The sequence below is a fragment of the Protopterus annectens genome, chromosome 12.part0 (genome assembly GCF_019279795.1).
Source record: "Protopterus annectens isolate FY-2018-M chromosome 12.part0, PAN1.0, whole genome shotgun sequence".
In the NCBI taxonomy this organism is placed as follows: Eukaryota; Metazoa; Chordata; order Ceratodontiformes; family Protopteridae; genus Protopterus; species Protopterus annectens.
Genome location: NC_056746.1, coordinates 23,763,044 through 23,788,379, shown reverse-complemented (window position 1 = coordinate 23,788,379; position 25,336 = coordinate 23,763,044). Strand labels below are relative to the sequence as shown.

The 25,336-nt window shown below is 44.9% G+C and overlaps 1 protein-coding gene across 2 annotated transcripts in view; it reads right to left on the bottom strand.

Moving 5' to 3' along the window:
- Positions 1–25,336, bottom strand: part of MGRN1 (mahogunin ring finger 1) — a 578,779-nt gene that overhangs the window by 363,090 nt on the left and 190,353 nt on the right. For both annotated transcript variants that reach the window (XM_044089070.1, XM_044089069.1), the window contains exons 4-5: positions 13,598–13,744; positions 2,121–2,238 (exon numbers count right to left, since the gene is read on the bottom strand). In XM_044089070.1, coding sequence (XP_043945005.1) covers positions 2,121–2,238; positions 13,598–13,744 — 265 coding nt within the window. The remainder of the gene's footprint in view (positions 1–2,120; positions 2,239–13,597; positions 13,745–25,336) is intronic.

Sequence of the window (25,336 nt, the reverse complement as noted above, 5' to 3'; positions counted from 1 at the left end):
CCCTTCCCCTTCATCAAAGCCAGTATCTTTGGACAATGACTCTTGAGAATCTTGGTGTCTTTCACACGTCCAGTTCCAAGGGAGCTCTTCAGTGGGAATTTCTGGAGAGGACACAGATGTGTCAGCAGCATTCTGAATGAAAACAGCCTCGAGGGCTTGACCAGACCAGCTGTCCCGATGGCGCAGAATGAAAAGACCCAACCTTCCACAGCAAACAGTTGAATGTAGGATGGACCAGAGATGGGCAAGGATGCCTTTTCCATTAAAGAGGAGAACGCTCTCTCTCTCTCTCTCTTCACTACCTTAAGAGTGGTGGCCAAGAGGAACCCCAATTTTGCTTCCAATTAATCCAAAAAAGCCTGTGAGGGTCAAAAAAAAAGGGATCCCTCTGGCTTCAATCTCAAGGCAGAGGTCTGGGCCAAGATATCTAGTGGTGAAGCTCTGAGAGCATTGGAGGTGATCGCAACCTGCCAGATTCCAATGCTGAGGCCGAGGCCCTCAAATCCTTCTACCTCTGACAAGTTCGGATCCATGTATGTCAGAGAAAGTGTCATAGTTGAAGATGGGTAAGACTTCAGATCCGACAGAAACATACTGTTGAGTCTTGGGTCCAAAACAACAGGACAGATCGGAGTAGGAGTTAAAGCTTGGGGGTGTGCGATGGAAAGGTTCACAGGTTTGATGGGAGCTGCAGTAGGTAATGCACCCAAATGAACAGAGTTCTGAGAAATTTTCTCATCATCCTATCCACATCCGCTTCTTTTAAACTCCTGGATGACCCGAGGGAAGATAAGGCTGATGGTGGATGGGAAGCTCTTTGAGAGATGTCTTGAAGGAAGGGGAATGAAGCCTCGAAGAGACTGGTTCTGGAGAAAATCTAGGTGATTTAGACCTGAACTTAGTTGGATCCAAATGGTATGATGGATCTGAAGATTTCGTTTTTGGAGTCAAACCCTTGGAAATGAACGGATCTGACATCTTAGTGACTTTCTTGGCTGGAGCCGAGCCCAAAGAAGTTGAAAGGGGACAGCAATTAGAGGAGCGCTTACTCGAATGTTTGGGTTTTTCTCCAGAAGGTTTCTTGGACAAAGGAGTAGTTCCATAGGCAGATGAAGTAGAAGATGGAAGAAGACCTTCAAGGATTAACTTAATTCTTCCTCTTGGTCAAAGCCCTGTTATTGAAGCTGAAACATATATCACAAGAAACAGGAAGATGGCCAGGTCCCAGGCAATAAAGACATTAAGAATGACTGACGGAGTTCAGAATCTTATGACTGCAAGCAGAACACTTCTGAAATCCTGTAGGTTTTTTTGCCATTGTAAAAACAAGAAAGAAAAGTTAAGGAAAACACCAACAATGGGAAGTATTAATACCGAATAGTAGATAAAGGACACAAAATACCAACAATAGTAAAAGAGAGATGTACCACAGATGTAACTGCAACAAACACAAGGGCTAAAAGCCAAAACTAACACCAAAGAGAAACAAGTTACTAAGATAAAATTGCAACTTTGCAAAAAAGAATGCACTTATCTAAATTTCCCTGCACGAACTAATGGTGACCATGTCTTATCACTGAAGCAGCAAACAAGATCTGGGGTAAATCAGAAGCAGACAGGGGATTATGAGTAGGGAGGCACTTCAGTTACCAAGCCAAAAGTCTATCGGGTGACCGAGGAAGAATCTGAGGTCAGATCTCAGACACATCAGTTGAGGAACAAATGAAAAAGACATCATCAAATGCCATCAATTTCACCTGTTTAACAGTCTTTGGTACAGTGCTAAAATTAAAAATAGACCTTTAACTCCTGGGTGCCTTACCAGTACAGAAGAATTAAGTTAAGGCTGACTGCATCTGTAATTAAGTATGACGCCATCACACATTCTAAAAATGATCCGACATAAAGCAAATAAAAAGGTAATTTGCCTATTCACTTAGTCAACCAGATAGCAGGAATGCATTTCAGGATCTTCCTCAGGATCACACACTTGTCAAGCATATGCCATATCAACATTCTGCACCAGACGTAATCCATTAAAGTAAACAGCAGCTACCTTTACATGCAACAACTTGATCAGATCACCATACAAGGTCTTATATGACTGGATAGGGACTTACCTCATCTTCCTTCCATGTTGCAAAGTCTATCTTGAAAGTCGGCATGGAGAACTGCTGGCTTACACCTCTCTTGTAATGTACTGTTTCAGACTGTAAGGCTGGATTCTTTGTAGAATACCTAAAAACAAAGGAAAAATATTTGTATAGTTGAGAAAATAATGAACAGTACTAGATCTGTAGGCTTTCAAACTACTTTTATTCCTACCTGAAGCAACTTGCAAGCATGCACACACACACCTTGAGGAAAAGGATGAATTGCAGTGACAATAACGTATATGCAGACTTGTGATACAAGTTTCTGTGCTCCAAAAGGTGGGTTAAGAACTTTACATTTATATACATGCATTACATACAAGCATACACAGACATACACACACACACACACACACACACACACACACACACACACACACACACACACACACACACAAACACACACACACAAACAGCAAAATCTAGTATCAGCGATATTGCATCCAAGCAGAGAATGCTGCACAAGGTTTGAACCCTTGCCCTTAAACACAAACGTCATATAGTAACATGTACATGGAGTTCTGGAAACTTCTCAAGATCAGCTTCTAATGTAAACTAAATACTGTCAGCCACCTAGACAACAGCAAAAGACTTGTAACAGACATTAAGACATAAACATAATTCCTGCAATCAAGTTGGTCAAGTTCAAAGTAATATGACTTGCCAGCTGAGTAAACATAAAATTATACTGCTGACAAGACAGACAAGAAAGGTTGGAGTAACACTAAAAACTGACCAAAATGGGCACAAAAGGATTCTCCTTCTGAAGTAGCACAGCCACAAACAAGTATCGCACAGTTATTTAGGTAGAAAAATAATAGTTATGTACTTACCATAACTTGGTATCTGTGTTATCCGTAGTCACCATTCATCACATATGGGTCTAAAATCCGAGCTGATAACACTTAGACAACAGCTTAGCTCAAGCTACTCCTCTCCCACAATGCTCTACTGCCCTCTAACCCCCTCAAATTGAGTTTATCCTGGAGAAAGAAGACAGAGTAGACCTGCCACCAGAAAAGGTCCAACTAATATACTTGCCAATCCCTCAGGAAAGGGGAAAGGAGGGTGGGATTGTGATAAATGGTGACTACGGATAACACAGATACCAAGCTATGGTAAATACATAACTATTAATCTGATGTTATCCTAGTCACCATTCATCATGAATGGGTCAGAGTTCACAGCTACCCAACATTCTCGGGTGGCCTCATGGAAGGACATGCCGAACAAGAGTGGAGCCAAAGGAAGCCCTTCCCCTAGAAACTAGGACAAGTTTGTAATGAGAAATAAAGGTATGAAGAAAAGACCAAGTTGCCACTGCACAAATATCATCTAAGGACTGACGAGCTGAGAAGGCAGATGATGTAGCCACTGACCTGACAGAATGGGCCTTAACTGGTCCTGGCAAAGGAGAACCACATATGGAGTAGATGTAAGAGATGTGCTGGGAAATCCAATGGGAAATAGTAAATTCTGAAACAGCTCGGCCCCTCCTGTTGACTGAAAAAGCCACAAACAATTGGTCTGAAAGACGAAAAGCTTTAGTTCTGTGGACATAAAAACAAATCTGTTGAACGGCTAAGGTATGCAAAATGCATTCCCCCTTGTTAGCATAATTAGGAAATAACATTGGAAGTTGGACAGACTGATTAAGGTTCGCTTAAGTAGCTACTTTTGGCATAAAGGAAGGATTGGATCTTAAGGCCACTCTATCTTTATGGAATATCAAATATAGAGGCTTAATGGCAAGAGCCTGCAATTCTGACACTCTTTTCTCTGATGTTATAGTCACCAAACGGGCAGTCTTCCAAGAAAGAAATTTGAGATGACAGGATGCGGCAGTCTCAAAATGGGCAGAGTTGGAGATTGCAGCACCAGAGCAATATCCCACGGTGGAAAAGGATCCTTGACTGGGGGACACAACAAAAAAGATACCTTTCAAGAAGGCCTTGCAGAGCAAGAAGAAAACGCAGGTTCGTCATTAAGGTGGAAATTAGAAATAGCTGCCATTTGGACTTTAATCGTAGAAAAAATAGCGCCCTCCTGAAAAAGGGAAGCCAGGAAAAGAAAGATGTCGGAAATAGGAGTTGAAAATGGATCCAGATTCTGACCTTTAGACCAAATAGAGAATCTTTTCCACTTACTTCTGTAAACTCTCTTGGGAGAAGATTTTTGAGAAGCAAGGATAATGTCCTTTACAGGGGAGGCAAGCCTGGACTTAGCAAGAATCACTGGAAGTGGACAAACCAAGGTGTCAGATGGAGGGTCTGAATATTTGGCAGCAGAAGGAGCAATAAATGAGAGACCAGATCCGGTACCAGAACGAGCACACAAGGGGGATGCTTTAGATGAGATGGTAGAAGAGGGAACCACACCTGCTGAGTCCAGAAGGGGGCAATGAGGATTAACTGCATCCTGAAGCATCTTGCTTTCTGAAGAACTCTCAGAATCAATGGTAAAGGAGGAAAGGCATAAAGGAGACCCAGAAGCCAATCGTGAGTCAGAGCATCCCTGGGGGACTCCCCCTCCGGGGGATCAGAGTGAAGTAGCTGCTGCATTTGAGCTTGAGGGAAGAAGCAAACAGACCGTAGCTCAGTTGACCCCACTGACAGAAGATCTGCTTCACCAATAGAGGATTCAGGGACCACTCATGAGGGGTCAGAACAGCCCTGCTCAGCTCGTCCCCCAGCAAGTTGGATGCTCCGGGCATGTGTGTTGCAAGTAGAAAGCACCCCAAGGACAGGGCCCACTCCCAAACCCTCATGGCCTCATGACAAAGCAAATAAGAACATGTGCCTCTTGTTTATGTACCACACAACAGCCATGTTGCATGAGTCAACTGCTATTGTTCCCAGAGGAAGACAGTCCTGAAAGGCTTGCAACGAAAGGAGGACTGCTCTCATCTCCAGAACATTTATGTGCAGCTTGATCTCTGACAGGGACTGCGTCCCTTGGACAGTCTTGCCCTGGAAGTGCCGCCACCACCCTAGGAGGGAAGCACTATGGTAACCGTGGCCATAGGAAATGGGGAAGAAAAAGACCTGCCCACTAGGAGGTTTGGAGAGTGCATCCACCATGACAGATGTCTTCTGCATATTGGAGTGAGCCATATAAATTATTATAATTTGCTAGTGTATTTTGTATTCTTCATAATTTTCTTCCTTGGCTAAGTTTAGCAGTCTTTGTAATTTCAACATCCTTCGCAGCTACACAATTCAGAAGTAATAAGCCATTATCTATTAAAGTTAAAGGCTTGTGCAGTTCTGTTAAATGTACTGTTACATGTACTTACTTGTGTTTCAAAATGGGATGTAACTGGTAGTGTTTTCTCTTCAAGGTATGTAAACACTGGCTGTGTATACTATTTTTTTTAACATGGTATAAACTTTAGCTTGCTTATAAATGTGGTCATCTACAATGTTAAAGAAGGAACAGTCTATTTGTACTTATTACTAGAATCTCAAATGATTACACCTCATTTTTGTCTTCTGTCATGAAATGAAGATGCTTTGCTTTATCAATTACTTCATGTGATTTTTTTTTAATAAGCCTTCTACTACACTATTCAGTTGATAAGAGTAAACCTGTCTGCATTTTCTGTAGACTACTTTGTTTCCTATGATTCTGTGCAGTTTTGCAGACCTACAATGTGCCCGAATCTTACATATCCTGTAAACCCTGCCTATTGCTGAACAAAATACAATGTGTAGAAAACTACCCCTACACCAACTATACATTGAAAAGTTAAAGGAAAACATTCTATTTAATTCTGTGTGAGCTATGTACTTTGTCTTCTACTCTGCTGAAGCACATACAACATGTGTCTCAAGTAAGTCAGCACATGTAATATGGGAACTAGAGGCAAATATGCAACCTCACATGTTTGCTACTTTGCTTCTGTTGTATGTCTGAAACAGCTTTTAACAAAAACAGATGTTGCTGTACTTTAATGGAGATCAGCACGATTAACAGACTACAGTCTTCCAAATATATCCTGCATCGTACTGTGCAGAAAAAGTACAGTTTTGTACCTACCATAAATGTAGATGTCCGAACAGGATAGCATCTGCAGTCATAACAAATGGGTTGTCCTGTCGTCAGGCAGCCCTTCGGTCGGCCGGATTCCAAAGTCTGGGTCCGGCTTCGGCTGATGTCGCACTTCACCCGACGTCATCTCTGCTGGTCTTGGGGTATAAAGGCACCACCCGACGCCATTTTCCTCAGTGTTTCTTGCCCCAGATGCCAGTTGCCCTCTAGGAAAGCTAAATTTTGGATAAATGCCAATGTTTCCAAAATAGTAGAAGGCAAACACAAAAAATAAGCATGTATGTACATACATACAAACAAATACACCATAAGAGACTCCCCCCCCAGCTAGCTATTAGGAGGGTAAATACCCTAGGAGTACCACAGAGGGGAAGGAGGGTGGGTAATCCTGACTGCAGATGCTATCCTGTTCGGACATCTACATTTATGGTAGGTACAAAACTGTACTATGTCCTTCAAGGATGCATCTGCAGTCATAACAAATGGGTAGAATACCATAGCCAAACTAGGGAGGAGGAAGAAGAATTATGGTGTAGTTAGGATCCCTTGCAATACAGCAGTGGCAAACCCTGCTCGGGATCTAGAGTATAGAGGTAAATTATAATGCTTGGCAAATGTATGCACGGAGGTCCAAGTAGCCGCCTCAATAATGTCCTTGGTTGCCACTCCTCGTAAGAAAGCTGTGGTAGTGGCTGTAGCCCTTGTAGAATGAGGTCTTATGTTCTGTGGAACTGGTTTTCCATGGTAGGAGTAACAGAATCTTATGCAATTTCCTATCCATTTGGAGATTGTCTGTTTGGAAATTGCTTTTCCTTCCCTTCCTGTTGCATAGGCTACTAAAAGCTGGTCAGTTTTTCTGTTACTTTTGGTTCTGTCCAGGTAGTAGCGTAACTGTCTATGTACATCCAAGGTATGCAGCAGCCTTTCCCCCCTGTTCTGTGGATTGGGAAAGAAGGTAGGTAGGTGGATTGCCTGGTTTAAAGACACTCTGGATACCACCTTAGGCATAAATGTAGGATTAGTTCTCATGGACACTCTATCTTGATGGAAGATTAGGAAGGGTTGTACTCCCATTAAGGCCTGTAGTTCTGAAACCCTCCTTGCTGAAGTAATTGCCAGTAGGAAAGCAGTTTTCCATGATAGGTGTTGAAGATCTGCTGTTGCTGCTGGTTCAAATGGAGGGAGTGTCAATTTTTCTAGCACAAAGTTCAAGTCCCATGCTGGTAATGGTGGTTTCCTAGGAGGTTTTACATTCTTGATCCCTCTGAGGAATTGCCTGAGTAGAGGATGCGAAAAGACAGGTGGATCGAAGCTGTATTCTGCGGAAATAGCTGATGCATGTATCTTGATGGAGGAATAGGACAGGCCTGTATGTAGAAGCTCTGCCAAGTACTCCAGGATGTTAGCAATATCTATGTTCGAGACATCTTTTCCTCTTTCAGTACTCCAAATGACAAACCTTTTTCATTTTCCTGCATAGTTCCTTCTTGTTGAAGGTCTGCGGGCTTCAAGGATAATGTCTTTAACCCTTTGGGATAAGTCTGGGTTAGTTGCTGTTATGTGATGTTCCAGGCAGTCAGTTGCAAGGTTCTTAGGTTTGGATGCATGATGTTGTAGTTGTTCTGAGTTAACATCAAAGGCATCAGGGGTATTGGCCACATTCTCCCCTGAGACATGCTCCTCAGCAAAGGATACCAGTGTTGTCTTGGCCAATTCGAGCTATCAGAATTATCCTTGGACGTTCCTCTTTGATTTTCAGTAGTACCTTGTGCATCAAAGGAAGAGGTGGAAATGCATATGCTGTCAGGCCTTTCCAACTGAAGGATAGAGAGTCCACCTTCCATGCTAGTGGGTGGCATGTCCTTGTGCAGAATTTCTTGAGCTGGTGATTGAGTGGGGATGCGAATAGGTCTATTTGTGGCATTCCCCATTTCTTTGTGATGGCCTTGAAGATGTCGGGTGTAGCATCCATTCGTGAGCATCCGAGGTGGTTCTGCTTAACATGTCTGCTAGGGTGTTTTCTTTTCCCGGCACAAATATTGCCTGTAACTGGATGTTGTAGCTCAGAGCCATATTCCAAAGGTCCAGAGTCATTCTGCATAGGGGTATGAATGAGTTCCTCCCTGTTTGCTGATGTACCACATGACTGTGGTGTTGTCTGTCCTTATCATTAAATGGCCTTCTTTGAGGAATGGTTTGAATTTCTGGATTGCTAGTTTTACTGCCAGCACTTCTTTTGGTTTATGTGCAGGTGCAGCTGGTCTGGAGCCCACAATCCTTGTATGCACTTGTCCAACATGTGCCCCCCCCCCAGCCTAGGTCTGAGGCGTCCGTTGTGATGGTTTGGTTTGCTTGAAAGTTGTGGAAGGGCAAGCCTGGGTTTGACTGGCATGCTTGAGCCCACCATAGGAACTCTTGTTTCAGGCATGGGATTAGTGGGATTTCGGTTTCTAAGCTGTGCCTGTGTTGAGACCATAAATTCTTTAGGTACCACTGTAGTTTTCTCATATGCAGTCTGGCATGGGGGACCAGGATTATGCATGATGCCATGAAGCCCAAGGCCTGCAGTACTTTTCTTGCTGTTGGTTTGTGCTGCTTTGTTAATGCCAAGAAGTAAAGAGGGAATTGTGCTTGTTTTTCTGCAGTTAGGAATGCCATATGTTTTACTGTGTCCAATTCCGCACCCAAGAATGTTCTTGTCTGGGATGGTATCAAGTCTTGACTTTTTTAAATTGACTGTGTATCCCAGGGCTTGTAGTAAGCAAATGACTCTTTGTAAATCTGTTGTCAGCTTGCTTTTGTTGTCCGCTTGTAACAGGCAGTCGTCCAGGTATGGATAAATTTGGATTCCCTGTAGCCTGCAATGAGCGATTACTGATGCCAGGCATTTTGTGAATACTCTGGGCGCAGTAGATAAGCCAAAGGGCAATGCTGAGAATTGATAATGCTCTGATCCTGCAAGAAATCTGAGGTATCTTCTGCAATTTGGTCGTATGGGGACGTGCAGGTATGCCTCCTTGAGATCTAGAGTTACCAGCCAACACTCCTTGCCCAGCATGGGAAGAAGTTGCTGTAGGGTCAGCATTTTGAATTTTGGTACAATGATGTATGTGTTTAAGACGGACAGGTCGAGAATAGGTCTCCAACTTTCTTTTCTTGGTACTAGGAAGAGTCTGGAGTAGAATCCTTTGCCCTGTTGTGTTATTGGTACTCTTTCCACAGCTCTCATCTTTGTTAATTGAGCTATCTGCTTTAGAGCTTCTGTTTTTGATTTGGAGGTAGGTTTGGCATTCCTCTTTTACTGGTAAGGTGTGGAAGTGGAACCTGTAGCCTTGGTCTATGGTTTGCAAAATCCACTTGTCTTTTGTGATATAGTGCCAATTTTTCAAAAATAAGGCTAACTTTCCGCCTAAAGGTGCTGCTATTTGCTCCTGGTAGGCGGTGTCAGCGTCAAGTCACTGTGATTGTCCTGTTGCAGTGGCAGTGGTTGTGTCTGTGCCTCTCTGGTTATTGCCTTGCCACTGGCGTCCTCTATAGGCACCTCCTCTGGATTGATTTCTGCCTCTAGAGCGCCTATTCCTGCCTCTTTGAGATTTTGAGGAGTCTGGAAAGGACCAATTTTTGGCAGGCCAGTTCCTGCTAAACCTTGGGGCTGAACCTGTAAGAAATCCTTAACTGTTTGTACAGATTTTGCCTTCTCTTCCATTTTCTTCATTACTTGCTGAGCAGGTGTACCAAATAGACTGGCCTTATCCATAGGAGCATCTAACAGCTTTGCTTTAACATGATCCGCAAAACCTGTTCCTTAAACCATGCATGCCTTCTTATCACTGTGCCAGTCATGGCTGATCTAAATGAAGCCTCCAGTGCATCATAGCCACATTTTAAAGAATAGTTACTAACCTGCTGAATGTTATTCACCATTTCTAAAACATATTTCTTATCTAAGGAGTCATCAGAGGACAGCTTCTTAGTTAACTGATCAAGCATAAACTCTTGGTATTGGATCATGTGAAACTGACAGTTTAAAGCTCTAGCTGAGAGAGTAGCAGAGGTGTAAACTTTTTCCCCATCTCTAAGGACCTGGATTCCCTTTCAGAAGGGAGAGGGTTTTTGCTGAGGTCGGCTACTGCCTTAGGCCCCTGGGATATAGTCTCAGGATCTGCAAGTGGGGCCTTGTATAGGTGGTGATGAGTGTCTGGCACCCTGTAAAATCTATCTGGTTTGGCAGGGGCTGGAGGTAAAGTATCAGGAGCAGTGCAAACATCATTAAATGCATCATCCACAACAGGCAGAACTGGAGGTATAGCTAAGGGCCTATGTTGTGGTAAGTGCAGAAAGGTCCTAAGCCTTTTCTTGAATCTGAGAAATCTTGTCCCTGCCATTGGAATTGTTCTCTCATGGCATGTAAGGTTTCCCCAAAGGAAAATTCCTCTGGTGGAGAGGCAGATGGAATGGATTCTTCAGCATCGGAATCTTCATAAGTAGAAAAAGGAGCCTCTGGCTGATCTGTAATGTCTGAGTCATCCAAGAATCATCAGAGGACACTGGCTCGGGGCTCTGCTCTAGGTCTCTTTCTGGAGGCTGAGAGGCCCTGTCTGGGTGAGATTGGGATCCCTAATGAAGGAGATTAAATCCTCTGCCAGAGTAAGCATTTGTGAACTAGAAGTGGGCCTATGTGAGGGGGTCTTAACAGGCACTGATTTAACAGTTTTGGCTGCTTTAGCCCTGGCAAAGGCCTTTATAGACATGGCTGCAGGAGGCCTAGCAGCACCACGTGCTGGGGTAGAGACATCCAAAGGGATGGTGTCTGATAATTCACTAGGAACCACAGTAATAGGCAAAACTTCAGAGGCCGATTCAACTAAGGTAGCATGAGCCTCAGTAGTAGTCATGGATTCGGCTGAAGATTGACCCGTTTTCTCAGTTTCGGCCGAAACCGAGACACTCGCGGCTTGCTTAACCGTGGTTTCGGCCGAAACCGCGGACCGCGAGTGTCGGTCTTTTTCTTTGCGTTTTTTAACAATTTGGGTAGTCGGAGGATCCGAGGGCATAATGTACGCAAAATCTGAGCCGAAAAACTGTTCAGCAAACTCCAACCAACGCCTAAGCGTTCGTCGGTTGAAGGAAGCACAGGCTAAACAGGCTGCTACGTCGTGGTCTGGGCCTAAACAAGGTAGGCAGTAAGAGTGGAAATCTTTATGAGGTATTTGTTTCCCACAAGTTAAACAGTTATTTACTTTTTCTGACATCGGCTGAGGCAAGGAAGAGTCCCCAACGGGGTACTTAGCTTTTTAGAAGTCTTCGAAGTAGTATTCGGTAGTAGTAATCTCTGGATCTGACCGACCGGCACTTGCGAACAGCTTCTGCTTGACGCCGGCAAGAAAGACTGAGGAAAATGGCGTCGGCTGATGCCTTTATACCCGAAGACCAGCAGAGATGACGTCGGGTGAAGTGCGACATCAGCCGAAGCCGGACCCAGACTTTGGAATCCGGCCGACCGAAGGGCTGCCTGACGACAGGACAACCCATTTGTTATGACTGCAGATGCATCCTTGAAGGACATCAGCATGCAACTATCGTAATTAGATGTACATACCAACTACCAAACCGGATGCAGTTAGCTTGTCCATCTTGGATTAACTATGCTTGTCATTTAACCGTCAGTAAGACTTCTGTCAAGCCAAAATACACACACACTTTCTATTAGCAAATACTGATTCAATTAATACCACATGAAAACCAAACTGGAGGCCTTGCTAAGTACATCACACTACTCTTACTTGTAGGTCACTCTTTAAAACATGCAAATGTGCTTTGTGCTATCCAGAAGAGACTGAAAACTAAAACATTAAACTAGAGCAAAAATCAGAGACTGTGCTATTTAAAAATATACCACTGCCATTTAAATACACCATGTCCCTGGTAACAACTGAGCAATATGTCAGTGAAATCCTTAAAACAAACCATATTAGGATGGTCTTGATCTCATCTGCACCTCCATTTCAGCAAATTTAACATTTATTACGTAATTATAAAGCAATTTAAACTGGGAATTAACATTCTACATGCCTCAGTCAGTCAGTTTAAATTAAAACACTTAATCTTCTTCTTCTTCTTTCGGCTTTTTCCCGGTTAGGGGTCGCCACAGCGGATCACCGTCCGCTTATGATTGGCAGTAGATTTTTACAGTGTCGAGTTGCCAGCCCGGTGCCCAACCTTCCACAGAAGGCACACACATGCACACACTCACATCTAGGGTCAATTTAGTGTGTCCAATCCACCTACAGCATGTCTTTGGGATGTGGGAGGAAACCGGAGGAAACCCACGTGACCACAGGGAGGACATGCAGACTCCACACAGAAGGCACCCCAGCCAAGGATCGAACCGGAGAACCTCTTGCTATGAGGCGGCAACGCTAGCCACTGCAACACCGTGACTGCCCTAAATCAAAACACTTAATAAACCTATTAAAAAAATTAAATTAAGCATAAAGGGGTGCAGCTACGTGGTACAGAGGGACAATGCCCTGACTACAACACAACACAGCCAAGCAAGAACAGAGGGACAGTTCAGCTGCAGGGACAGCCAGCTTAGAGCATGAGAGCACTGGAATAAATGGTCAGTGTTGGCTTGTCCATCCTAATAGAATAGAAGCTACAAATCCACTTTCTTCATTACACTGAGAGGGAGGTGTGTGTGTGTGTGTGTGTGTGTGTGTGTGTGTGTGTGCTGCATGTAGCTACTGAACCATCCTTTGCATACATTTGCTAAAACCCTTTACACGGTGCAGATGAATGGAGTGCAAAGGACTATATATGCTTGGAAACCAACATTGCAAATAATACATAGCAGCAGATACAAGGATTGAGGTTTAGGGAAAACATCAACAAAATACCTGCCTAACCGCTGGTAGAAAAGTCAAGTTGAAACCCAAAAGTAGTCCACTTCATTGCTGCTTGACATGTTAGGTAATTCTTATACCTGGAACAGTCAGTGTCCACTCTAAAAGGAGCGTGGAGACCCTAGTTCTGTTGGGGGGCATGAAAGCTAGGCAGTCAGAATGTAGGGTTAAAGATGTCCCTAGACATTTTGAAAGGAAAAGAAGTGCTGGACCAAAAAATGCGAATCAAAGTTCCTACAAGGGCCAAGATGACGGCCTTTTGGGGTAAAAGGAGAGGGGATGATGACTGGCAGGTGCAAGAGGGAAAGCATGAAAACAGAAAAGATTGCTTTAAATCTTTTATAGTATGACAGAAAATTCAAAAAATATTTAGTCTTCATTTTAAGTATAATGCCATACATTCTGTATCCATTCTATACTGCAGCATTCTCTGTCTCACTAACAAATGTTCTGAAGCACAAAATTAGAAGGGGGATGAAATGAACTTACACTGCCATCCCATTGGTGAACTCTTCTGAAGCCTGGCAATAAATGGTTATTGCAACCCGAGCATCTGCATCAAATGTAAACTCCAAGCTGTAGAGGATCTTGGGTCGACCATTTTCTTCAACAGGGCTGTCAGTATCTTCTTTGTATCTACACAGAAAAAAAACATAGGACTGTTGATGCATGAAATAACTACTACATGGCTCTAAAGGTCAGGAAAAAAAGCACATGATGGGCTTTGGTTCATCTACATCTTCCTCCAAGATGCTACATTTAGAAAGTCTCAAAAATGGCTTTGGTAAACCAGTACAGAAAAAAAGGTGCAACTGTAATTAAAGAAGCACAGTGAATATATAGTGAAAAGAAAACATGGATAAGATTTCCTTTAATTATGCATTCAGTCTTGTCACGTTACTTCAAAAGAGACATCAGCACATATTCAAGCTTTCATTAAGACAGCACCAGCGCCACTACTGTGAAAGACACAACTGTATGCATATTTCAAAATGTGTAAAAGACTGTAGCAACTTTATGCAAAGAGGGCATCATGTACAACCTGTGCCTGACATATAAGGCCATGTCAAACCCAGATTTGATGAATATGCTTCACCTCAAAAAATCTAGATCCCTCAGAACCACAAGGGCGGGAGACTTAAACCTTGACACGGTTACAAATAGAACGCGCTGGAGGGACAGGATTCATCACCCAGAGACTCCTGCTGTGTGGAACAAAAATCCGTACAGTCTTGTTCAAGAGGAATCTTGACCAATGGATGGGAGATTGCAGATATACCCCAGGGATTACTTCAGCACCTGCCACTGCTTGACACACAGCAAATGATAGGCATAGTTTTATTCAAATTCAAGGTGGGGGAAGCCACATAAATATGGGCTAGGCTAAATGCCCTTTATGGGCCTATTTGGGAGTATGAACCTATGAACCTATGAACCTATGAACAAACACGGGTCCCAAGGAAAGACAAAGCTAGACATACTGGCATAAACACAGGGCAGGTAAACTCTGCTTACTAATCATGTGCCATCTGGTCAACACTAAGGAAAACCGTAATAAAGCAATTCCCTGGTGAACTGTCACCCGTCATCAATGTCTCTGATTAATGTTTTCACAACAATGTATTGCTATGACAAGGTGACAATGCTGCCCCCTCCCCCACACACACAACACTGTGCCAGAAATACTTTAATATCCTGGATAATTGCACCCTTCCCCCACCCCAAATAAAACATGCTGTACATATAATGGGCTGTTCACACTCAAAAAAAATTTTATGCATATGTCTGGTGTCAAAAAGGTAAATAAAAAGAAGTTATGTACTCACTTTAACGTTCCATCTGAGTTGTTGCTTTTCATTTGTCTTCAACCTGTGGGACATGGATCTGGGACGGATCAGACTCAGCCACATTTCTCCAGCTTTGGATCCGAGCTCCAAGCTCCTCCCCTACCCATAGTGCCCCTATCTCCTTCCTCCCTTCAGATCGAGTTTGCTGCCCACCATAGCATCCCAACCTGACTCAATGCCTTACACCCCTTGGCACAATAACCCATATAGTATCATAAGAAATAACCAATTAAGCCCAAGAAAAGGCCATGTCTTTTCCAGCCATACCACCACAAAAGTCCACGTAAGACAGGGGGAAGAAAGGAGGGATGGTTGAAGACAAATGAAAAGCAACAACTCAGATGGAACGTTATGGTGAGTACATAACTTTTTTATCTGAAGTTTTCATTTGGTCTTCAACCTATGGGACAGAGTCCCCAGTTACCAAACTCCTGGGAGGCCCTCAGGGAAGGATATTCCAGACTATGGCGGAGCCAAAGGACACCCTGATTCTGGATAGAAGATCCAACTTGTAGTGGGAAACGAAAGTATGGAAAGATGCTCATGGAGCCTCAAACCATATCTTATCCAATGAAACTCTTGACCAGAAGGCAGTTGAAGTAGCCATAGAATTAGTAGAATGGACCTTAATGTGACCTGGCAGAGATAATCCCTTAGCTGAATACATCAGAATTACACAATGAGAGATCCAGCGAGCAATGGTGACCTTTGATACAGGTTTCCCTAAAAAGGGCTTAGAGTAGGAGACATGGAGTTGGTCAGACTTGCAGAAAGATGTTGTTCTATGCAAATAAAAATGTAACTGTCTATGAACATCCAACATGTATAACTTATACTCTCCCTTATTTTGGAAATTCGGAAAGAAAACAGGGAGATTAATTACCTGATTAATGTTAGAGTCCGAAGCCACTTTTGGAAGGAAAGAGGGATTAGTGTGCAAGGACACCCTGTCCTTATGAAAGACCATATAAGGAGGTTTGACCGATAATGCCTGAAGCTCAAAGCCTCTTTTGGCCGACGTAATAGCACTCAAAAAGCCTATCTTCCAAGACAAGAACTCCAGATCTACCGAAGCTGCAGGTTCAAAAGTGGAAGAAACTAAAGTTTGAAGAACCAGCGTGAGATCCCAAGGCAGCACTGGGTTCCTGATCAGTGGCCTAAGTAAAAAGGTAACATTCAAAAAGGCTTTGCAGAGCTTAGAAAAAGCTAGAGAAGCCAAATTATCTCCTACATGGAAGTTAGATATATAGCTGCCAGTTGGACCTTAACAGTAGAAAAGCTGGCACCTTGTTGAAATATACCTGCCAAAAACTCTAGAATAGCTGGAACTGGGTCAATAAAGGGGTCTAAATCACTCTGAGATGCCCAAATAAAAAAGCATTTCCACTTACTGGAATAAACCTTCCTGGTAGAAGATTTATGAGATGCAACTAATATCTTCTTGAACAGTGAAGATAACTCGAGTCCTGATAATCAAGGGAATTGGAGCAAGCAAGCGGTGAGATTCAGACTGACTAGATCTGGGTAAGGAATCCCTAAGGGATGAGAGATCAGATCCGGAGCCAGATCTAATGTCCAGGGAGGACACACCACATGAGGCCACAGGGAAGGGAGCCATACTTGGCCAGGCCAGAATGGGGCAATGAGGATGACTGAACTCCCTAGCCGTTGAACTTTCTGAAGGAATTTAGGGATAAGAGGAGGATAAGCATACAGAAGACCAGAGGGGCCAAGCATCAACCACAGCGTCCCTGGGGACTTCCCCCGGTGTGGCGTTCAGAGTGAAGAACTCACTGCACTTCGCATTGGAAGGACAGGCGAAGGGATCACAGCAAGGCTGACCTCACTTTAAAAGATCTGTTTTGCTACTGAAGGATTCAGAGATTACTCGTAAGGTATCAGGATAGACCTGCTGAGCCTGTCTGCTATGATGTTGAACCTCCGTGGAATGCATGTTGCCATCAGAAAACGGCTGGCAGAAATTGCCCACTCTCACACTCTCATGGCTTTGCAACACAGGGGATAAGACCTAGTTCCCCCCTACTTGTTGATGTACCAAACTACAGACATATTGTCTGTCTGGATGGCAATCATCCCTAGAGGAAGATGGGCATGAGGAGCTTGCCATGCTAGGAGCAACGCCCTCATCTCCATGACGGTGATATGCAATCGAGTCTCTAGGGGAGACCAAGTACACTGGACTGTCATTCCCAAGTAATACCCCCACCCCACCAGAGTAGGGAGGCGTCTGTGGTTACCGTGGTCAGTGGGGCAGGAAGAATAAATGGGCAACCGCAATGAAGATCCGGGGATCGAATCCACCGTAGGAGAGAATCCCTGCATGTTCGAGACAGGCTAACAGGATGGGACAACAGTAGATCAAGAAGAGACCACTGGATGGCAAGAGTCCATTGAGGCACCCTCATGTGCAGCCAGGCCGTGGGCAGGAGGGTGATCATGGCTACCATGGACCCCAACATCGGTAAGACCAATTCCGCTGTAGGCGATTGAGCTTGAAGGATACACAAGACATGGTGTTTGAGGGACTGAAGTCTGTCTGGAGTTAGAAAAACCTTAGTCTGAACAGTGTCCACCCTAGCACCAATAAAGTACAGAACTTGAACTGTATTCAACGGGGATTTGTTGAGATTTATGGTTATGCCCAACTGGTGGGCTGTCTGGAGAAGGGAATCTCTGGCTTGGCAGAGTTGATGCCTGAAGGGGGCAGAAAGGAACCAATCGTCCAGCTAGGGGAAGACCTGGAGACCCTGCAGCCACAGGTGAGCTGCTACCAACGCCATCATTTTGGTGAACACCCTGGGGGTTGTGGTGAGACCAAAGGATAGTGCTCTGAACTGATAATGATTGGCTCCCAACTGGAGGTGGAAGAACCTCAGAGAGTGTCTGTCCATTTTGATGTGGTAGTACGTGTCTTGAAGGTCTACCGAGCACATCCAGTCATTCTCCTGTAGGAAAGGAAGGATACATTGGACAGTGACCATCCGGAATTTTGTCTTGGTAACCGATAGATTTAAGGTTGAAATATCCAGAATGGGTCTCAAGTCCCCAGTCTTTTTTAGCACAAAAAAGAATGTGGAATAGATGTCTAATCCAGACTGGTCTGGGGGATGGGCTGGATGACTCGCTTTTCGAGCAGCTTGGAAATTTCCACTGCTGCCTCTTCCCTTTGCATGGGTGGAGCGTCTGGGAGGTGTCTGGGAAGGGGTGGAGTATGAATGAAGGGGATTGAATATCCTCTGGATATGATTTACAACACCCGATGATCATCTGTGATACACTCCCAGGCCGTTGGATGTAGTGAAAGTCATCCACCGACTGCCTCCAGAGACGAGCAGCCAGGCAACTCTTCAGGGCTGCTATGTGGGTCTGTCCGGGAAGGAATCCCAAGACCCTTGGTTCTTGGACCCCCTTTCAGCCTCTGGGGAAGGCGAGTCCTGAGCATCCTGGGAATAGCCCTGAGACTTCTGGAACCACCTATTCTTTGCCCCTCGCTGATTCCTGGAGAAGGTTCATTGAGGTGTTGAGAAGCAGATTCCAATGGCAGACAGAGTCTTCCCATCCTTCTCACTCTGGACCAATGTGTCACGTACCGACTTTCCACAGAGTGAAACCATCATATGGGGCATTTGTAAAGGACGTCTTAAAGGGCTCCAAGAAGGCACAAAGTCAGAGCCAGGCGTGACGCCTGATGGCAATGCATATTCCAGCAGCTCTAGTGGCGCCCTCAGTAGCATGAGAAAGAAGCAGCATAGAGGCGCTGGCAATGGAGGTGAGGGTGGCCATCCACAAGGAGAAAACCTTTTTATCCTCTGCCGTCATGGACCCTAGGGTAGACTCGGTGACTTCTTTAATTAGGTCTCGCTAAAGTCTAATCAAGTGTGCCATGTAGTTCAGTGCACGTACCAAGAAAGTTGCTGAAGCGAAGACCCGCTTCCCAAAATAGTCTATGGTCCTGGACTCTCGGTCTGGTGGGTGAACTGGGGTGCTCTCCTGCGCGAGCTCCTTCTTGACGGCCACCGCCACCACCACCATGGCATCAACAAGGGATCTGTTCGTAAAGTACTGTCTATCCGATGGGGCACTGAGAATCTTATCAGGGTGTTTGGGGATAGGCTCCACCATGTCGGGCTCCTTCCACGCCAGAGATGCAACGAGATCCACCATGGGATCTGCGGGAGGGGGACACAAAGGATGTAGAAGGTCCTGCACCATACGGCGCCAGGAACAACGACTCGTCAGGGTTGGGTTTTTGGGCAGACCACCTCCTTTGCTTGTGAAGGATCTTCATGATGTCTCTTTTGGAGACATCTTCTGGGGGTGAATGGGGGAGGAACCCTCCCGTTCTTCTAAGTCGGTCTCATCCATGAGTTGACTCCAGCTGTCTCCTTTTACATGTGTGTTTTTGAGGAACCTCCTCAGGGGGAGTGTCTGGGGATGGACTCGAAAAAGTACAGTTGTGTACCTACCATAAATGTAGATGTTTGAGTGTATTCACTGTCGCAGTCATTACTCTTGGGTTATCCTGCTGGCAAGCTACACGCAGTCGGCCTGAATTCCAAAGTCTTGGTCCGGCGTCGGTTGTTGTTGCCTCTTCCCTGACTTCAGTGCGCCAGGGGTATAAAAGATACAGCCGACACCATTTTCTTCAGTTTTTCTTGCCCCAGATGTCAGGTGCCCCAAAAAGGGCAGGCTAAAATTATGCCAATAAACATGCATGCACTAAGGTAATCATTTCCTTCATCTACAAGCAAATACACCACATAGGTTGTATAGAATAGAGAAGTACAGATAAGACCCAGCAAAAGAAATGGGAATGGTGAGAGGGTAACCTGGACTGCAACAGTGAATACACTCGAACATCTACATTTATGGTAGGTACACAACTGTACTATGTTCATCGTGTTTCACTGTTGCAGTCATTACTCTTGGGTTGAATCCAAAAGCTGAGGATGGGTGGCTGGGGCTAAATAGCATTAGGAGAGGCTATGAGGCCCTGCAGAACTGCAGTGGAAAAACCTGCTCTGGATTTAGAGTAGAGAGGTAAGTGGTAGTGCTTGGTAAAAGTGTGCACCGAACTCCAAGTTGCAGACTCTAAGATGTCTTTGGTTGGTACTCCTCTGAAGAAGGCTGCTGAAGTGGCTGCTGCTCTGGTTGAATGCGGCCTAATGCCCTTAGGCACTGATTTGCCATGTTGTGAACAGCAGAAATGAATGCAATGGCCTATCCATTTTGAAATAGTTTGTTTTGAGATAGCCTTTCCTTGTGATACTGCAGCATATGCCATTAAAAGTTGCTCAGTCTTTCTGAAAGCTTTAGTTCTGTCCAAGTAGAAGCATAGCTGTCTGTGTATGTCCAAAGAATGCAGAAGTCTCTCACCCTTGTTCTGTGGGTTTGGATAAAAGGTAGGCAAGTGAATGATTTGGTTAAGGGCCACACTGGACACCACCTTAGGCATAAATGTTGGGTTTGTCCTCAGAGAAACCCTGCCTGGATGGAAAATGATAAAAGGTTCCACAGCCATGACTGCCTGCAACTCAGAGACTCGTCTTGCAGATGTTATTGCTAGTAGCAGACCGGTTTTCCAGTATACAAATTTTATATCAGCTGTTGAGGCTGGCTCAAAAGGAGGCAGTGTGAGTTTTTCCAAGACCTAATTGAGGTCCCATGCAAGGCACTGGTGCTCTCCTTGGAGGTCTTATGTTTTTGACCCCTCTGAAGTACTGCCTTATTAAAGGGTGAGAAAAGATAGGTGGTTCTGTATTGTAATGAGCTGAAATGGCAGAGGCATGGATCTTAATTGATGAAAAGGATAGGCCTTTGTCCAGCATCTCAGGTTAAGTATTGTAACATCTGAGGAATGTTTGGTACAAACGTGTCAATTCCTTGTGCCTGGTTCCAAGCACAAAATCTCTTCCATTTTCCTGCATAAGATTTTCTGGTACTGGGCCTCCTGGCCTCCAAAGTAACATCCATCACAGCTTTGGAGAGAGGAGTGTTCTAAATGGCTACATTATCCGACATGCTGCCAGATTTAAGGTCCCGAGTTGGCTGTGCAGGATCTGATTGTTTTGTTGGGTCAGTAAGTGAGGAATTTGAGGCAATGTCCAGGCTGGACCTTGAGACAAGTTCTTTAGGATTGGGTACCAGTGCTGGCGTGGCCAGTCTGGGGCAATCAGTATCATTTTTGGCTTCTATTGTCTGACTTTTAGGAGTACCTTGGGGAGGAGAGGCAGTGGAGGAAAGGCATATACTGTTAGGTTTTTCCAGCTGAAGGATAAGGCATCCACTTTCCATGCTTGCTTGTGATAAGTCCTTGTGCAGAATCTCTGTAGTTGGCAGTTGTGAGGAGAGGCAAATAGATCCATGTCTGGGCATCCCCATTTCCTTGTTATCATGCTGAAGACATGTGGATCCAGTTTCCACTCGTGGGGATCCATGAGGTTTCTGCTTAGTTCGTCTGCCAGAGTATTTATCTTTCCTGGCAGGAATTGTGCTTGCAGGTGAACTTGATAAGTCAATGCTGTGTCTCACAAAGTCATGGCTTGTCTGCAGAGGGGGTAGGAATGTGTGCCTCCCTGCTTGTTTACGTACCGCATGACTGTAGTATTGTCCGTCTTTATCAGTAGTTGTCCTGGATGAAGTAGATCCTTGAAAGCTGTCAGGGCATTTTGAACAGCTAGAATCTCTTTTTGATTGATATGAAGATACATCTGGCTTGCGGGCCATGTGCCCTGAATACATTTTCCTGCCATGTGGGCCCCCCAGGCATAATCTGATGCATCCGTTGTTAGTGTATGCCTGGCTGTGGGTAAAGTGAATGGCTGTCCCTTGTTGTCGTGACCACCATCGAAACTCCTGTTGCAGGCAGGGAATGAGGGTAATTAATGTTTCCAGGCTGTGGCAATGTTGAGTCCAAACACTTTTTAGATACCATTGTAGTTTCCTCATATGCAGTCTGGCATACGGAATTAGCAGAATGCAAGATGCCATGAAGCCCAAAGCCTGCAGAATTTTTCTTGCAGATAACTGGGTCTTTGTTGCCAACATTTTGAAGTAGGAAGTCAGTTGCCTTTGTTTGTCTGGCGTGAGATAAGCCATCTGGACAGTTGTATTTATGCTTGCACCCAGGAATATTATCTCTTGAGAGGGTACTAGTTTTGATTTCTTTTCGTTTACTGTGTACCCTAGGCAAATTAGTAATCTTTTTACAAACGCCAGATGCTTTAGTAAAATGTCCCTGTTCTCTGCTTGAATAAGGCAGTCGTCCAAGTAAGGATATATTTGAATTCCTCTTTGTCTGCAAAGAGCAATTACTGGAGCCAGGCATTTTGTGAAGACCCTGGGTGCAGTAGATAAGCCAAAGGGCAGTGCAGAGAATTGGTAGTGCATTGAGCCAGCTATGAATCTGAGGTATCTTCTGCAAGATTGTCTGATTGAGACATGCAGGTATGCCTCTTTTAGGTCCAAAGTTAAAAGCCAAGCCTTCTTGCCCAGCATGGGCAGAAGCTGCTGCAGAGTCAATATTTTGAAACGTCCAGAAATGTGTTTAGACTAGACAGGTCCAGTATTGGTCTCCAGGCTTTGTCCTTTCTGGGTACCAAGAAAAGTCTCGAGTAAAATCCTTGTCCCTGCTCTTGCTGTGGTACTCTCTGAATGGCCCTCTTGTCCATGAGGGATGAAACTTGCTTTTGTGCCTCTGCCCATTGATTGTGTGGCAGGTCTGGCATACCTTTTGCCCTTGGCAGGGTGTGAAAGTGGAACCTGTAGCCCTGAGACACTACATTCAAGACCTATTTGTCCTAGGTGATCATGTGCTAATTTTGTGGAAAAAGTGCTAGTTTTCCCCCTAAGGGGGCTGCCAAAAGATAAGCGCTTGGTGCTGGCAGAGGAAAGTCATTGGGACTATTTCCTGTATGGCTGTGATTTGTCTTCTCCGCTTTTGGAGGTAGAAGCACCCCATTGTTTAGGCCTGTATGAGCCTTCGGGCTGGAATCTGCCTCTAGGGTGTCTGTATCTGCCTCTTTCTGGTCTGTCTGACACTGGAAAGGACCAATTCTTTGTAGGCCAGTTCCTGCTAAATCTGGGTAGCTGCTCCTGTAAGAAATCCTTAACTGTTTGCATAGATTTTGCTTTGTCCTCCATTTTCTTCAACACCTCTTTTGCTTTAACACAAAAGTATCATGCTGTAATGGAGCATCTAATAATTTTGCTTTAACATGATCAGGCAGATTCTGTTCCTTTAACCAAGCATGCCTCCTAATGACAGAACCCGTAACAGTGGCCCTGCAAGAAGGCTCCAGAGAATCAAAACCACATTGAAAAGTATGCCTTCCCACTTGTTCAGTAAATCTTGCATTTCCTTGTTTTCTGCACATTCAGAATTTGTTAATATTTTCTGTTTAAGCAGTGACATTAAGTATTGCTGATATTTGAGCATATGAAATTGACAACTTAAAGCCCTCACAGCCAAGGTAGCAGAAGTGCAAACCTTTTTCCCCCATCTGTCCATTGCCCCTGAATCCCTATCAGAGGGGATAGGGTTTTTTGCAGTGGAAGCCTTGACCCCTTTGGGACCCAGAGAAATAGTTTCTGGGCCAGCAGCAGGGTTTTTATAAAGAAATTTATGTGAATCTGGAGCCCTGTAGTATCTGTCTGGCCTAACAGGTGCAGGGGGTAAAGAGTCAGGAGACAGGCCGGACTCTGAAAATACATCATCTGCAATGTCTAAAACAGGGGGGAATAGCAAGAGGCTTGTGCTGAGGTAGTAAAAGAAAGTCTCTGAGCCTTTTCTTAGATTCTGAGTAGTCTTGGCTCTCCCAGTGGAAGTGCTCCCTCATGGTGTGCAGGGTTTCCCCAAAAGAATAATCCTCAGGAGGAGAGGCTGAAGGGATAGATTCTTCAGCATCAGAATCCTCACAGGGAGGAAGAGATTATTCCTGTTCAGAAGAGGAGTCAGAGGAAATGGAAACCTGATCTGAAGATTCATATTCTGTCTCCTGCCTAGGCCTCTTATCAGGAGGGGGATGGGAATCCCTGATCAAAGTAATTAGGTCTTCGGCCATTTTGAGCATCTGTTTTTTAGGCATGGAGGCCTGTCCATGGGCTTGCTGCACTTGTTTCTGTGTCTTTAGTGGTGCTTTACTCTTTGCCTTTGAAGCTGTAGTCGCTTTTACATATAAATGTGTAGGCCTGAAAACACTCTCAGAAGCCAATGCCTGCTCAGCAGCTCCGGACCCATCTGAGGGAATATTTTCCAAGTGTCCAATACCTTGAGTTTCCAGCGGCCTAGTCTGCTCCACGTGGGAGTCGGAAGCAGAAATGCGGCTCTGAGGTAGCGGGCGTCAGGGGCTGCGAAAGCGCCTCACTGAGAACCGGCAACTGGCTTAGACGAAGTCTCGTCATCAGTTTTGGACCCTGGATGCCTGTCATTTTCCTTGCGTTTCTTGTGAATTGCGGAAGTCGGATGGCTATCCGACGACATCGTGTAATTAAATCTTCGGCCAAAGTAATGAAATGCAAAATCGTACCGACGCTTAATAGTGCGTTGGTTCAATTTAGCACAAAACCTGCAATTAGCAACATCGTGATCAGGGCCTAGGCATGGAATACAATAAGAATGGAAGTCCTTATGAGGTATTTGCTTCCCACAAGAAATACAATTATTAACTTTTTCTGAAATCGGTCTGGAGCAAGAAAAAAGTTTCCCCAACGGGATACTTAGCTTTAAATGAAGACTTCGGATCTGAAATTCGAACATGAAAATCTCAGGAGTCGGCCGACTGGCACTTGCGAACTGCTTCTGCTTCGGGCACCGCGCGTCAAGAAAGACTGAAGAAAATGGTGTCGGCTGCATCTTTTATATCCCTGGTGCACTGACGTCAGGGAAGAGGCGACAGCAACCGACGCCGGACCAAGACTTTGGAATTCAGGCTGACTGCAGGTAGCCTGCCAGCAGGATAACCCAAGAGTAATGACTGCAACAGTGAAACACGATGAACATCATCAATCTATTCCCATGGGAGAACTCCCTGGGGCACAGAGGCAGCAGGCTGTCCCTGAGGGGCCAGGATAGTGGAATCCGGACCAGATACAGAGGGAGCCAGGACAGACTTTGAAGTCGAAAAAGGCAAGGGTCTTGAAGGAACCGAGAGGACCCTTTCCACCACATCGAAAGCAGAAGAACACAACCCTGGAGCTGGGACAGTGACCGGGTCCGTAGTCCTCTGAACCAATGGGGCAGCCACAGCCATACCTCCAGGCACTGAGACTCCGAGCGGGTAGCTCGGCTACAAAAAACTCAGAGCCGACACCACCACACCAGATCTGGTGCCGATGTTATGGCTCTGAAAGCTTTTCAGCT